Source organism: Periplaneta americana, chromosome 17 (genome assembly GCF_040183065.1).
Source record: "Periplaneta americana isolate PAMFEO1 chromosome 17, P.americana_PAMFEO1_priV1, whole genome shotgun sequence".
Taxonomy (NCBI): Eukaryota; Metazoa; Arthropoda; class Insecta; order Blattodea; family Blattidae; genus Periplaneta; species Periplaneta americana.
The window spans coordinates 93,145,664-93,160,156 of NC_091133.1; the positions used below are offsets into that span (position 1 = coordinate 93,145,664).

At 32.1% G+C, this 14,493-nt stretch overlaps 1 protein-coding gene across 2 annotated transcripts in view; it reads right to left on the reverse strand.

The window, feature by feature from the left end:
• Window positions 1-13,001: 13,001 nt before the first annotated feature.
• Window positions 13,002-14,493, reverse strand: part of Hr51 (Hormone receptor 51) — a 219,104-nt gene continuing 217,612 nt past the window's right edge. Inside the window, exon 8 of one of the 2 annotated variants that reach the window (XM_069817158.1) lies at window positions 13,002-13,732. In XM_069817158.1, the coding sequence (XP_069673259.1) occupies window positions 13,494-13,732 (239 nt within the window). In that variant the 3' untranslated portion in view covers window positions 13,002-13,493. The remainder of the gene's footprint in view (window positions 13,733-14,493) is intronic. The other variant, XM_069817157.1, reaches the window with a different exon arrangement.

The window sequence follows — 14,493 nt, forward strand, 5'->3', positions numbered from 1 at the left end:
CTCCTTTTACCATGTCCTTCAGTTACTATAGGAGGAGGCTGCAAGGATGCATGAGGACATTGAGAAAATTAGAAGCAGGTTAGACTTCACCCAGAAAAAAGAAGAAATATACGTCCTTAAATAACAGATTTGCACGAATTGTCGATAGGTATGAAGCTAACATCTTTGGTTACCTATGTGCCATAGGTCACAACTTCAGTGAAAATTTTGGTTGAAACTCCATAAAAAAGGATGAATGTATTCAATTTTAAAACAATGATAATACAGAGCATTAAAATAATTATATGGTGGTGGTTTTGGACCAGTGGCGGCTCTTGAACTTGTGGATTGGGGGCGCTGCAGTAGATTTTGGTATATATAAATTTCATTTCAATATCCTCCGCAAGGGAAAGTTGAGAAAAATTAATATTCTGTAATTCACACACACTCATGCTTGCACATTTTCACTGGTTAAGTTACGGTACTACGATGTCACACCAAAGCAACACTCGGATATACTGATTGTCAACAATTTTCTAAAACTGGAAAAGAAGTCTCTTTCGTATTTTACATGCTATATCAAAAGGGTTCTACTCGCGCAAACATTTTGAGTTAAGGAGGCTGGATAATAATAAGGCAAAAGAGGATATTAATTTCGTTATATTAACTCGATAAGATTCTACAACAATAAGTATGTGAAGAGAAAATAAACATTTTGTCATTAAGTTTCAAGGGAATAGAAAATCCATTTGACGCAGCATTACAATAGCTGTGTGGGAGGGGAGGAAAGATCTTCCCTTGTAGCTTGGCTCTGCAAGTCACTGCAGCGAAATATGGGTTTTAAACAGCGCCAGTTTCCCTCTGCTTCCCTTCACCTCTCTACCCCCTGACCATGCAAGAGACACTCTCTATGAGCTGTCCCACCCTGCATATCCCAGGACGACTTTGAATGCAGTGTCAATTCCAATACAGTCGATGCACAAAAATATTATGCATCAGATAATAGTACATATTCCTGGCCAGATTAAATATAAAGCAATTTACTTAAGAAAAGCTATAAAAATTATTCTACAAATTAAAATTAAAATTATTTTTATTTTCTTGACAAAGCAGGGAGTGCTGCAGCTCCGCAGCTCCGCAGCTCTTATGGGCGAGCCGCCCCTGTTTTGGACTCATAATAAAAACAGCCTAAATGTAATTTTCTTTATTATTTTGGTGACGAAATCCCCTCAGTATAAAAAGATGACAAAATGTATATAATGACGAAATATCTTCGGTGACAAAATCTCCTCAGTGACAAAAAACATGATGACAAAATGTACTTAATGACCAAAAACTAATGACGAAAAATAAGTGACAAACTATAACGGTGACGAAATTTCCGGTTACGAAATGCTCTAGATCCTGTTTAAACAATTCATGTCTTAAGAATTTACAAGGAAGGGACAGGGAAATTTGGTAGTTATAAATAAGAAATATTATTACAAATAATTAGTGAGAGCAGTGTTATCATTCTGGTAGCACACACGTTTAATATAATATTAACAGACATTTATACAATTAAACATATTATTATAGCAAAAAAGAAGACTAGAATGAGTTACTCTTATTTTGCTCTAAAAATTATACGCTGTATCTCGTGTTTGTAAGTCCTGGACTCAAAATATGTGCACGTGCGACGAAATATATACACTTACATGACACACAGTCTTGGCTCCACTCTCGACTATCACTCGCACACTACTCTACTGGGTTCTCTTCACCAGAATTGAAACACACTTTATTTACAACTGAGAGGTCAAGCAGGCGTTTGCTCCTACATGCAAAATTCAGTTTGCACATCTAGAAATTCAAATCAATATTTTTTATACTGGTGCAACTAAGGCCGTAGGGCCTTCTCTTGTCACCTGAGAAGTAACATAAACTTATTGTTACAGTATTTAAAATAGGAGATCTAAGGAGCGAGACAATTTAACTTTGTAACTCATTCAAGCGTCAATTATTAGTCCACCATCCATGTTCAAGTCCTGACTGATCGAAGTAAATTTGTGTTAAAAAAAATTCGGTGTTAGGGTAGATTTTCTCGAATTACTATTGTCTCTGCCAATATTTCAACCTTTCGTTCATAATCATAAATATAGTCCGAATTTTCATTACTGGGCTCACATTCTCAAATTATTTATTCTGATTTACAGATGAATCTTAGCATTGTAAAACAATTACTCTTGATACTGTGTATTTGAGAAAGCGCAATTAACAGGACAATAAGAAAACCACAATGTTTTTTTTTAGTCAACAGCCCGAAGGCTGGATATAACCTGACAAATGAACTAATAAGGTATCAGTCATGAGGCAACTAAGCCAGAAAATAATGGGTAGGATGGGAACAACAATAATGATAATAATAATAATAATAGTAATAATAGACTAGTAATAATAATAATAATAATAATATTATTATTATTATTATTATTATTATTTAAACTGTGTTGAAATACATAATTTTGTATATTTTAAAGATCGTTGCTCCTAGCACTTATAAAAATCCTACCCATTCAATACATATGAAAAGTTCAGAGCCATAGTGGGCCAAGCGCCATTTATTAAAAACGGAGAAAGCAAGGGTTAAAGTTAAGCGAATGCCATAGTTTAATGAAGATTAATATATCATTCAGTTTTGATGTGTATACTTTATATTACTTGCTATATGTTTCAATTGAATTACGGGAATAAATTCATTTTAACCCTTGTTTTGTACGGTTTTAGTAAATGTCGCTTGGCCCACTAAGGTTCTGGACCCTTCTTATATTCATATTTCTATAAAACGCATACAGTATTTTTACATGTATTTTTTATGTTCAGAGCTAAGACTTATTAAGATTTTATTTTTATTTATAGCAGTAACTACTGCAAGAAAAAGGGTATTTTTTTTACTTGTTATTTACATAAGTTTGGCAGCTTTGTTATTTTTCGTTTGTTTGAGTATATTAGAAGGAATATAAATTTTTAATCTCTCTGTCAGGAAGCGAATTCATTTCATCTGAATTAAAATGATCATATTTGAAATATCATATTTATATAGTACATTTTAGTAAATGTTTGTGCATATTTCAGTCTATGGTTTTGTATATGCAACCGGACTCTGAAGAATCTCTTTCAGCTCTGGTGCAGATATCAATAAAAATCTTATGAGCTCTGTCATTTTCGAAGTAACTAGCCTATATGAATTCCTACAGAGAATATTCCATAGATTAAGTGATCGTAGAAATCCTATAACTGGTGTCGATGCCTGAGTCTTGAGGTACTGTAAGATAACAAACATTTCTGAATTATTATATCTAACTTCGTTGTAGATTAAGGGGCTAACAGAAAATAAATCAGGATATTTAACTTACATTTCAAAATATAAATATATCTGAAGTGTTAAACTTATTTATATTTACTGAGATATATTTATTTTAGGTTTAATTTGCTGTTTGTTTCAATATTTGTAGGATAATAACATCACATCCTAATAAAATGGGGCATTCGAAAACGTCAAAATCGAGTTACAAGTAGAAATATGATGGACTTGATAAATAAGAATATTTAACTATATTCACATATTTAGATGTGGAGCACCATCGGAAATCGAAATATGCAACTTTACAAATGTCATGACAGTCACTATTAAACACCACAAAGACATGCAATTTCAGATTAATTGAAGTCCGATTTAATTTTAATTCAAAGTGAACAGAAAATATGTCAGTTTAAGGGAAGATTGAAGACTGAAAGTACCAAAAATGATATTTATCACTTTTAATTGAATTAAATTTGCCATTTTTTTTCTCATTCAGAATATACAGGATGTAAAAGATAAAAACTTTCAAAATTATATAGACAGTACATATCGGTGTACTGGACAAAATACCTATCTAGTGAAATGTAATCATATCTTATAATTTTATTTTTAAATTGTAAAATACTATGTTTTTAAGATTGATAGTAGTTCCATTATTTGTTTGCATTTAGATTGAACGTAAATGTTATTGCCAATGACCTTGCACGTGCCAATACACAACAGACTAACAAACGACTGCCTCAACGCACATATCGGGCAAAGTACTGTAGTATAAATAATGACTGTCTATTCTCTTTTACAAGAACGTTAGATTCACAAAACACATTTTTTTTCTGGTACGTCCATAACAGTTAAAGAAAAACATCTGATTTTTTTCTTCAGTTATTTATGCTCTACCAATATTTCTTGACAGTTTATATCGTTTACACTCTGTACATAGTTAATTAAAGTTATAATTTATGCCCTTCAAATTGCATGTTCTAAAGAATGTTAGACTACATAGCACTAATAATAAAATTTATCTTTGACTCATTCACACTGCATGTTGAATATTCTGAAAACGTATTATTTTTCGCACGGGAATGTTGAGCATTACAAATATATTTTATTATAATACTAGGAAATTCGAAAGCATAAATATTTTTCACAATGTACATACGTAGGCTATCTGAATAAGATGGGATTTGTGCATTAATCTATTTATTTTTATAGTTTTCTGTGATTGCAGAGTTGTAACAGCACTCCATAAGGGACTAAAATCGTGCGAATGATTTTAGACAAGCACAAAAACATGTTTGACAGGTTTTGTGAAGCGAAGAGCACTCAATTGAAAGTAGGTAAAGTCTGAATAAAGGTGCTGCGAATGTTATACATTGAAAGATTTCACAAAAATCTTGTATATAAGGAAAAATTCACTCCTTAATTTCGAACAGTTCAAATTCCTGACATCACTTGCCCCTTCTCACATTCCTTATAAAAATCACATAAATATTTGTGTATATTCTCTATCTCTAACATAACCATTATGTTTCATCTTGCAACACGATTTTGATATTATCATAGGTCATTATTAGTACCGTATATACGCGAATACTACGCGCATATTTTTTTCCAGAATTTAGCGAAGAAAAACTGGGATGCGCGCATTATTTGAAATAAAGTTGCAACAGCTTCGCCTCAAACACTTTTTTAATTTTCTCTTCTAAAATTAGAGTGCGCGGATTATTCGATGGCATGGAATATTCGCGTATATACGGTATATGTAATTAGAATTATTATAGAGAGTTTACAAACTGCATTTAAAATATACATTTTATTACAGATTATTAAAAATAAGTTTATACATTTTCATGAACTCATAAATTCAATTCTTTCGTTTTATAGTTCAATAGAAGATAATTATACAGTTACAAATTAGTTTAAATGCTACTCAAATCGTTGTTTGAAAAAATTCAGTTATTTAGCTATCATTAATTAAAATCGCTGAGAAGTGTGACACAGAATTGCAGTAGGCCATATGACACAATTGTGCTTGAGGTATCTTACAAATTATTATGAAGTCGTAGATATTTGATTAATATTATGACTTTATGGCACCTATTGCGATCATTTTTAATTTCTTAACCCTTTATTGACGGAAGAATTAACGAACTTCTTAAATCAATAACAACTATTATATACGTCGATTTATATTTATTTTAAAGTCACATTTAAATTTTAATTTAATGTTGTCATCTTGAAAATTGAAACCAAGATATTTCGATTATGCTATAGAGGATTTAAAATTATACATTTTATCATGGCCAGTTGATACAGTTGTGACAATAACTTTCCCAGTCTTCGTTTCTAATGCTATCAAAATGTTAAGTGAATGATACAAATAAATATATTATTATTATTATTTTTTTACATTTTGTGTGTAACTTGCTTTTTTATAGGAGCTTTTCTTCAGATAGGCAGAAATACATAATTTTGTTGTGTAATATTATATTAAAAAAGGTTGTACACATTACATCATAGAAGTGTATTTTAAATTAATTATATAATTAAATTGAAATGAATGCAGTAATTATTCTTTTAATAGATACTTGTAATGATAACAGGCTGATGACATGAGACTATAAGATAAAGATAAAGATGAAGATAGCCTATTGTGTCCCATGAAGGGCAAAGGCCTCCTTAAATAAGGGAAAGCTCTGAGACTATACCCACCAATAATTGTTTTCAATAAATCGAACTTTTTATAAAAATATAAAGAAAATTAAGAATAATTTCAGAATGAGAAATAGCCTACACTTATTACTTCAGATGTTTATTTCCTTGATAAGGATCAAGCAATGATAAAGGCACAAAACAATGACATACAAAAAATAAAATATTTATGAAAACAGCAAATTCCTGAACTTGTGACAAGGAAATACCGCCAGGCAAAATCATTAATTTACGTAGCAAATATGTATTATATTAATATCAATGTAAGTAGCGGATAACAGTTGTAAATCATAATTTAGTTTTGTAGTGCAGGCTTTCACGGCCGGAGTCTATAGATCTAGATTCATTTTCCGGGCTGATAGACCGTGGTCTGTTGGTTGGTTTTCTACCAGACGTTTCGTCTGCAACTGAAGATGTCTGCCGCAGTTGCAGACGAAACGTCTGGTAGAAAACCAACCAACAGACCACGGCCTTTCAGCCCGGAAAATGAATCTAGATCTATAATTTAGTTTATTTGTGAATTTGTGTAAGAACGAAAAGAAGTAAAAAGTAATGTTTATTTGATGAATTTCTGTTTTAAGTAATACTATAGAAATAATATTATCTAAGAAAGAAATAATTTTTTGAAACTTTAAAGAATCTCTTTATGGCGTAAAGTTTTGGATCTTAAGGAAATAAATATTAGATAGTATACTATCCCATTATACCCAATTGCGAAAAAAAACCGCTATTTTAAATGTGGGTTTGTCAAATTATCCACAATCACATTGTTCCAGAATTCCTTTCGTTTGCAGTCACCATAATATTCCCACTGTCAGAGTTCCCCATCTGCTCCAATATCTACCCCAAATATGTTCAATACACAATAACAATGCAAGTATTACCTTTAACAATATAATGCTTTCCTCACACTCTCTTATATTAAGAAGTCTAAAATTGAATAACTTTATCTTCTAACCAACACGTAGTCGCTGCGTATATATTAAAGTCACCATTATAAATGTATGCCAAACTCATTGAGGATAAACAATATACTGTTTCATTTGACACATTTATTATGTAACAGAAAATCTAGACGGGCACTGCCAAAGATGATTTTCAATTAGTTACCGTTTTGTGCACTATAAAAGTTCTAAATGAACTCTTACTATTTTTAAAGTAAAATAATTATATTATCTCTGTATATCTGCCGAATGAATAATTATTATACAGAATGTAAACGATATAAACTGCCAAAACATACCGGCGATAGAGCATAAATTAGTGAACAAGAAATACTAATAAAATTTTTCTGTAACTTTCGTGGTTTCTCTAGGAAAATGTTTTTGGAAACGTTAGTAGACCGTCATTATTTATTTCGGTCCGCCACGTACATTGCAACTGTGATGATATCCTTGTTTACAAATCAGGAGTACTCAGGAGTGGTCATGTTAGCGTATGTTGGACGGAAGGTCATTATTCTACTATCAATCCTAAAAACATTATATTTTCGGAATTAAAAAACAAAAATAGAAGAGAAAATAAAATTTAACTACACATCATGTTTAGTAGACAGAGATGTACAGTATGTATAATGCTGGAAATTTATATCGTTTACATCCTGTATACACGGCACGAAGCAAATTTCGTAGAGTTGTTCAAGAGAAAGGGCTGAACACAAGAGGATCGACGGATAAATAAAAAAAGTCCAAAGACCTTTTCTTTTTGTATGAAGAATGCTGATTACACGTATTTACGTAAACATTTAAAAATAATTTTTGCAGAAACACAATGCAATACTTTCCATATACTTCGTGTAATGAAAAATTAAAATAAGAATAAGAGTGAAAATAGTAGATTTTTTAAATTTACTGAAGCGTATATTGTTCGAGAGTTTAAAGAATGATCAAATCCACAAATAGCTTAGATAATTTTACTAATATAATAGCCTATAGACATAATACTACGAACTTGCATTTGTAACAAAAGAAGAAAATAATAAAATGTAAATACTAAATCATACCTAATTCTAAAGACATAGTTAAAGAAAATGGAGATGTTCTTCGAAAAATTAATGACAGTAACATATATTATTTAATTCATTTTAAAATCGAGAGAGACCCGGGTTTAATTAGTTTATCGTGATGATATTTGCATCACTTTCGCTATAAATTAATTGACATTCAATCATTTTGGACATAAGAAATACTTATGGCAATTATTGTTAATGGACCTGTGCATTGGTTACGACATCATTATAAGATAAAATCCTAACATTATAGATCACTTCTATTTTTCAATGTAATAATTCTCTATTATTAATTTAATTACATAAACATTGTATATAAACGATAACGGAATTAAAACGACTTTTTACGATTTTTACAATTCTTTCATATTGAAGCCTAGACAAACCATGAATATTCATTACTCGCATTTGTGGGTCTTCCACCCACATTGCTATGGAGCAGACGCCTGCTTGGGTACGTGAAATGCAATGGTTTAAACCTTTACTTAACCTAGAATAGGCCTAGCGTGTTATTCTGTTTTACCAGTATATACTTCTTGAAATTAAAATGCTAATTATAAGGTAAAGAAATAAAGTTTTTTTCCATACACTTAGAGGTTATTTGAATCTCTGTTCGTGGTTGTGATACCTGAGTTTCAGGCTCAATGGTAGATAAATGTAATTATAGATCTGGTCTTATCTAAAATACTTATACCTTTATGGATTGGTATTGTGGTTACTTAAAATACAGAGGTTACAAAGAATGGTATTATCTTGCCATGATATATTTTTGTACCTTCTTATTCTATAACAAATTGTGTTTTACACCATTTCTAAATATGTAATAAATTTAAATTTCATGTTCGCTTTATAGCCTGCTTACGGGTGCAATAGTGACCTAACCCACAATTACTTCAAAAGAAAGGGAAATATAGATTGAAGTATTTTACTCATGATAATTTAGTGAATCTCAAAGCAAAGTTGAAATGTGGTAGAGCAGTAGTCGTCAGCACTCGTTGAAACGGGTAAAGGGTAAGAAGTGTACCGCAGTATGCACCATCGTGCAGAAGAGAGAAGGGGGAAGCATACTCGCCAGCAGTAACGGATGCACGCCAGTGCAATATCTTATCCGCGGGTAAGAGACGCTAGCCCGAGGGTGCACTGTGCTGATGACTGCTGTGATAGAGAATACATGTTCAGTATGTTATAAATGGAACTCAGGTGGCCCAAATTTTGTTTCTGGGTTTGTACATTTCTTACAGTAGTTAATTTCGTGATGGAAAACGTTACTGTGTAAGGGGTGCTGGAAGTATCATTTTATGGTCCGTTACTCACAGTTGTGTAGTGTTGCACAATTAGTAGTATCACTACTGAGTAAAATATTTTCATTGCTAAAAATAGAGTAGCAGTGGCATTATTTTACCCGTAACAGCAATGGAATGAGTGAATTCACAGTGCCACCATGTCAAATCCTTTGTATAGTCGGAGATGATAGTCACAAACAATACGACGTCAACGATAACACAGCCATTTTATGTTAAATGTTATGTACAAGAAACAGTGTTAAATTTATACCGGACTTTCATTTCAAAACTTTCCAGTCTAAATAACTGTTTATTTCAATTAAATTTAACTTAAACGAAAACACGTTAATTTAGATATTGTGGAGAGAGTTTAAAATCAGTGTCAATCAGGGATTTAATTCGCACCCTGGTGTTAATTGCATTTTAGGTTTCACTCCTTCACAGGTCTTTGAAATTTCAAATGGCACAGCTATATTACGATACTTAAATCTGAAAGAGTATTCAATTGTTTATACATCTCATTCATTTGTTCTCAGGTTTTTTTGTTTTCTATCGTCGCCTAGCAATCTGGATTGTTGTTATTCTTCGTCCTGGTTGTAGGATGAACAACAGTTTATTTTGGATAATTTCTTAAATGTAATTAATTAAAATTTTATGAAAACCATATATAAATAACATAAATTCAAATTTCGTCATTTTTTTTATACTTTATTATTTTTTAAATTGTTAAAGAATAGGTTTATAATCCACAACCATAACATTCCTTAATATTAGTTTGTGTTATTGTCTGAAAATAACCTGTAATCAACAAGAGTCTTTGTTGTGTTATTCTATTCAGCTCTATTCAATATAATTATGTAAACAACAATACAGGTTGCCAAGCGACGATAGAAAACGAAAGATTTGACAATAAATAAAATAGGTTTGTTCCAGCACGGCTCAGAATCGATTCTGAACCACCTGCTCATGCGCAGTAACTCAATGTGCGTTTCAACAAGACTAGAACTGATTCCGAACAGATACTGAACTCCCATTTTCCTGTTCCAACATGCTTTAGAACTTTTTTTTTTTTTGTAGGTTAACTTTACGACGCTTTGTCAACATCTTAGATTAATTAGCGTCTGAATGAGATGAAGGTGATAATGCCGGTGAAATTAGTCCGGGATCCAGCACCGAAAGCTACCCAGCATTTGCTCATATTGGGTTGAGGGAAAACCCTGGAAAAACCTCTACCAGGTCAATTGTCCCGACCGGAAATCGAACCAGGGCCACCTGGTTTCGCGGTCAGACGCGCTAATCGTTACTCCACAGGTGTGGACTTAAAACGCGTTCGGAACGAGTGAAATTGGTTCTCGATTAAGAGCAGGAACCGGAAATTCTGAACTATTGACACATGCGCAGACGGTCTAACCTGAAGTTATGGTTAAAATGCTTGGAGACTAGTCAGGTTACAATAAAAAATAGTCCATCATGAATGATTTTGAAGGTAATAGCGAAATATTTTACGAAGAATTAAGTTCGAAAGATGAATATAATTGTCATATGAGACGAACTCCGATGACAGTGAAAGAAAAGTCAAGAAACGTTCCAACAACTTAAAATCCCGAACTAGTTCTAACACCGTACACAATTGGCGCATGCGTCGAAAGAAGTTCGTGTTAGTTCGGAATGTGTTCTCAATTGCTGCTGGAACAAACCTAATGACATGTATGAACAATTAAATACTCTTTAAACTTTAAGTATCAGGGGTGCCATTTGAAATTTCAAAGGGGGTGAAGAGTGAAATCTAAAATTAAATTAACACTGGTTTCAAACTTCTACCACAATATCTAAATTGATGTGTTTTTTGTTTAAATTAAATTTAATTGAAATAAATAGTTATTTAGTCTGGGAAGTTTTGAAGTGAAGGCCCTGTAGCCTATAGCTAACATAACAAAACTTTAATTAATCAAAATTTAAAAAAAAAAAAAAAAAAACTTGAGCAGTTATAGCTTTCATATAATACTGTATATCACTGCCTTATTTTCCACAGTGATCTACTTGCAGGAAAATGTACCAATATTTTCTGAAAGTAGATCACTGTTGTATAGAAGTGAAAGTATTTTCTTATTTTGAATATTACCTGAAGGCCTTGAATATTTTCTAACAATTGTTTAATATTTAATATTTTGACAATCAATACATAAAATAAAATATGTCATTCAAAATGTACAGAAATATAAATCTCTATATTTCGGTTAGATCACTATTGCTTCAAGATTCACGGCTTTCCCTTTCCTATCAGTTTTTGTCCTTTCAACTCTCTGCCTTGCTGTACAATGACTGCCTCTATATTTTAATCTATCACATCCAGTTCTCAGTATAGTTACATTTCTTCCATACAATTTTTAATCTGAAGAGAAGGAAAGATACCACGTACTCCTCCAATTTTAATACCATTTATAGTATGTATTGAAACAATCAGAAACATAATTCGACCTGGAACATCTTCAAGACTTCCTGTTGTTTCTTTCATTAGCATTGTAAAAAGTACAATTTACTTCTTTACTGAATAATTCATGACTAGATGAATATATGATTTAAAAGATCATTTTGTGATAAGCACTAAAAACATGTGCCATTTCTCAGTACATTGTAAAAATTTAAATTAATATTTTGTGTGTTGTTAATTTTTGGTTTCCGAAAATTCTAAGAACACCTATCGTTATCATCAAATGTCCTTTATTAATGAAGCAAATGATTGAGGTTATAGACTTCAAGTTTTCTCTTGCCTTTGTCAGCAATTTTGAATGATAAAAACTTTCATTCATTCAATGTTCCCTCCAAGCTGCGCGGGCGACCTACCGCGCAGTTAACGAAGTACCACTACGCACACAGAATTTTTGCCGCGTAATTTAAACTTAATTTCGAAAACGTCGCTGGAAGCACTTCTGAAGTGACGCACAATCAGGTGGCGTAAATTGATCTGTTCATAGTAGTAGCTGTAAAAATTGCAAGAGAGCGTTGCTTTCTTGAGTTTAAAGAAGTAAATTATTGTTACATCATTATTGTATTTATGTTCTTATAACGATGTAGAAAATTACGACCGGAAATACAGTATTCTTCAACAAACTTAATAATGCTTGCTAATTCCGTAATATCACATTCACGGAACCACAACTTTATACTAATTTCGCTACATATTTTCATTATGTTACTATCAGGTATTTTTTTTACAAATTAAATCTAATTTCCTGTGAATTTCAGATATTTCTTTTCTAATTCCACAATCTTAATTGTGCACATTACAAATTAGTTCATACATCATTGGCAACATGTCCTCCGAATATCATGATTGGTTGTTACATATTGAGTAGGTCTAATTGAAGCCATATTCTCGACATACTCAACGTTTACAACTACGAGATCTTATTTATTCATTTATTCTAAATTTCAAAGTTTTCCATAATCTTTTCAATTAAAAAAAATAACCACTTTCATAAACGACTGTCGAGGATTGAACACCAATACAAATATTTTCCTTTTTCTGATTTTTTTAAATAAAAACTAACGTAAGTTACAACAAAATATGTAACCATTCTATTCCAAATAGATACAATTATTTTAATTGCAATATGTGTATAAACTAATCCAAGGGTTTTGATTGTTTTGGTGTCCAATATGATGGGGTAATCTTTGGGATTTGCATTTATTGAGTATAAGTTATAGTTTTAGTCTGGAAAAGCTTGCTTTCCATATTTTTCGACAGTGTTGTTCTTCAAGATTGAAGTATATTTATACACAGTTATGCTAAATTAAATTATTAATTCACCCTATTAATCGACAATACATACCTACAGTTAGTTGAATCTTGATTCAAGAATTGCTTCATATACAGCTGGTCTAGTATTTGCAGCATAGATAAAATATTTCACTTCTCCATGAGTAATTCGGTGTACGAGTAGAAACAATTATTTGTCCACATAACGGCTTTATTTAGCCTCGGTCTGTACACAAATCCGATCCGATATAATCTTGCTGTTTTTCGTAGTATTGTTATGTAACTACAGAAACAGTAAAAATATACTTATTTCAGATGGTTCTTCTCACATTTGGCAACACTGTCATAATATTGCACCTCACAATGTATATTCGTAACGAGACCACACTTTCTCAATGGGATTCATTTTTAATTTTTATACATGTCGCAGAGAACTTTCTCCATCGGCGTGTTGCCGATGGTGCGCTGAAAGAAAATCTGTTCGATGCGGGCCGTTGCGACCTGTCGGAGGAGGGGGAGCATGAGTAGAAGACGGCCGAAGCGCGCGGCCTGTCCAGGGTACTGTCCCCTTGTGTGCTGACCCAGCATCACCTGAGCCTGGTCCTGCAGGTTCTCCACCTGTGCCGGATCCTTCAAGCCTCGCGTCTCTGTAACAATGAATGAATCTGATGACCAGATTATGAACAATTGACCAAAATGGTGGCTTGCATTCCCACTAAAGTTTAGTATAGTGCACAGTCTCGTTTGAAGAGCTGTCTTAGAAGGTAAGAATGACCAGGACAAGTGAACGTAGTCCTATGAGATAGCATGCGCCTTGTAGAATTAGGCCCTAACACTAGGACGGGTAGCCACCCAGATCACACGACCTCATCTGAACTTTAATTTTCTATAAATGTAAATTAGAAAAATATCTTATGATGAGTTGCCAGACCTAACGCGTTGCAAATATTTAATGGAATGTGTTCTACTGTATTTATTCTCTTTTTCTTATTTTTATTGTGTGATAGTGTAAATCGTGTTCATTTATCACTTATTTATCCCACTATGTTGTTTTTTTATTAATCTATTTTTCTTGTGTACATTTTATTCAATTGTCGGTTTCTGGTTTAGCTAATTATGTAAATCCTACTTTGTAATCTAATACTAATATGTATACTAATGTGTTTATTTTTATTTTTACTGTGTACATTTTTTTTATTGAATTATCGGCTTTGTTTTTATGTGATTCGTATTTGATTCTAACAAATTAATATGTATTTCACTATGTTTATTTTTATTTTATGAGGTAAATTTTTATGTAACTACCTCTTTTGATCTCATTATGTACCTAAATTGTGTCAGTATGTAAATACTTAATTCCGATCCAGTTTTATGTTCAACTATGTAAGCAAATTTTAATCCTGGTTGA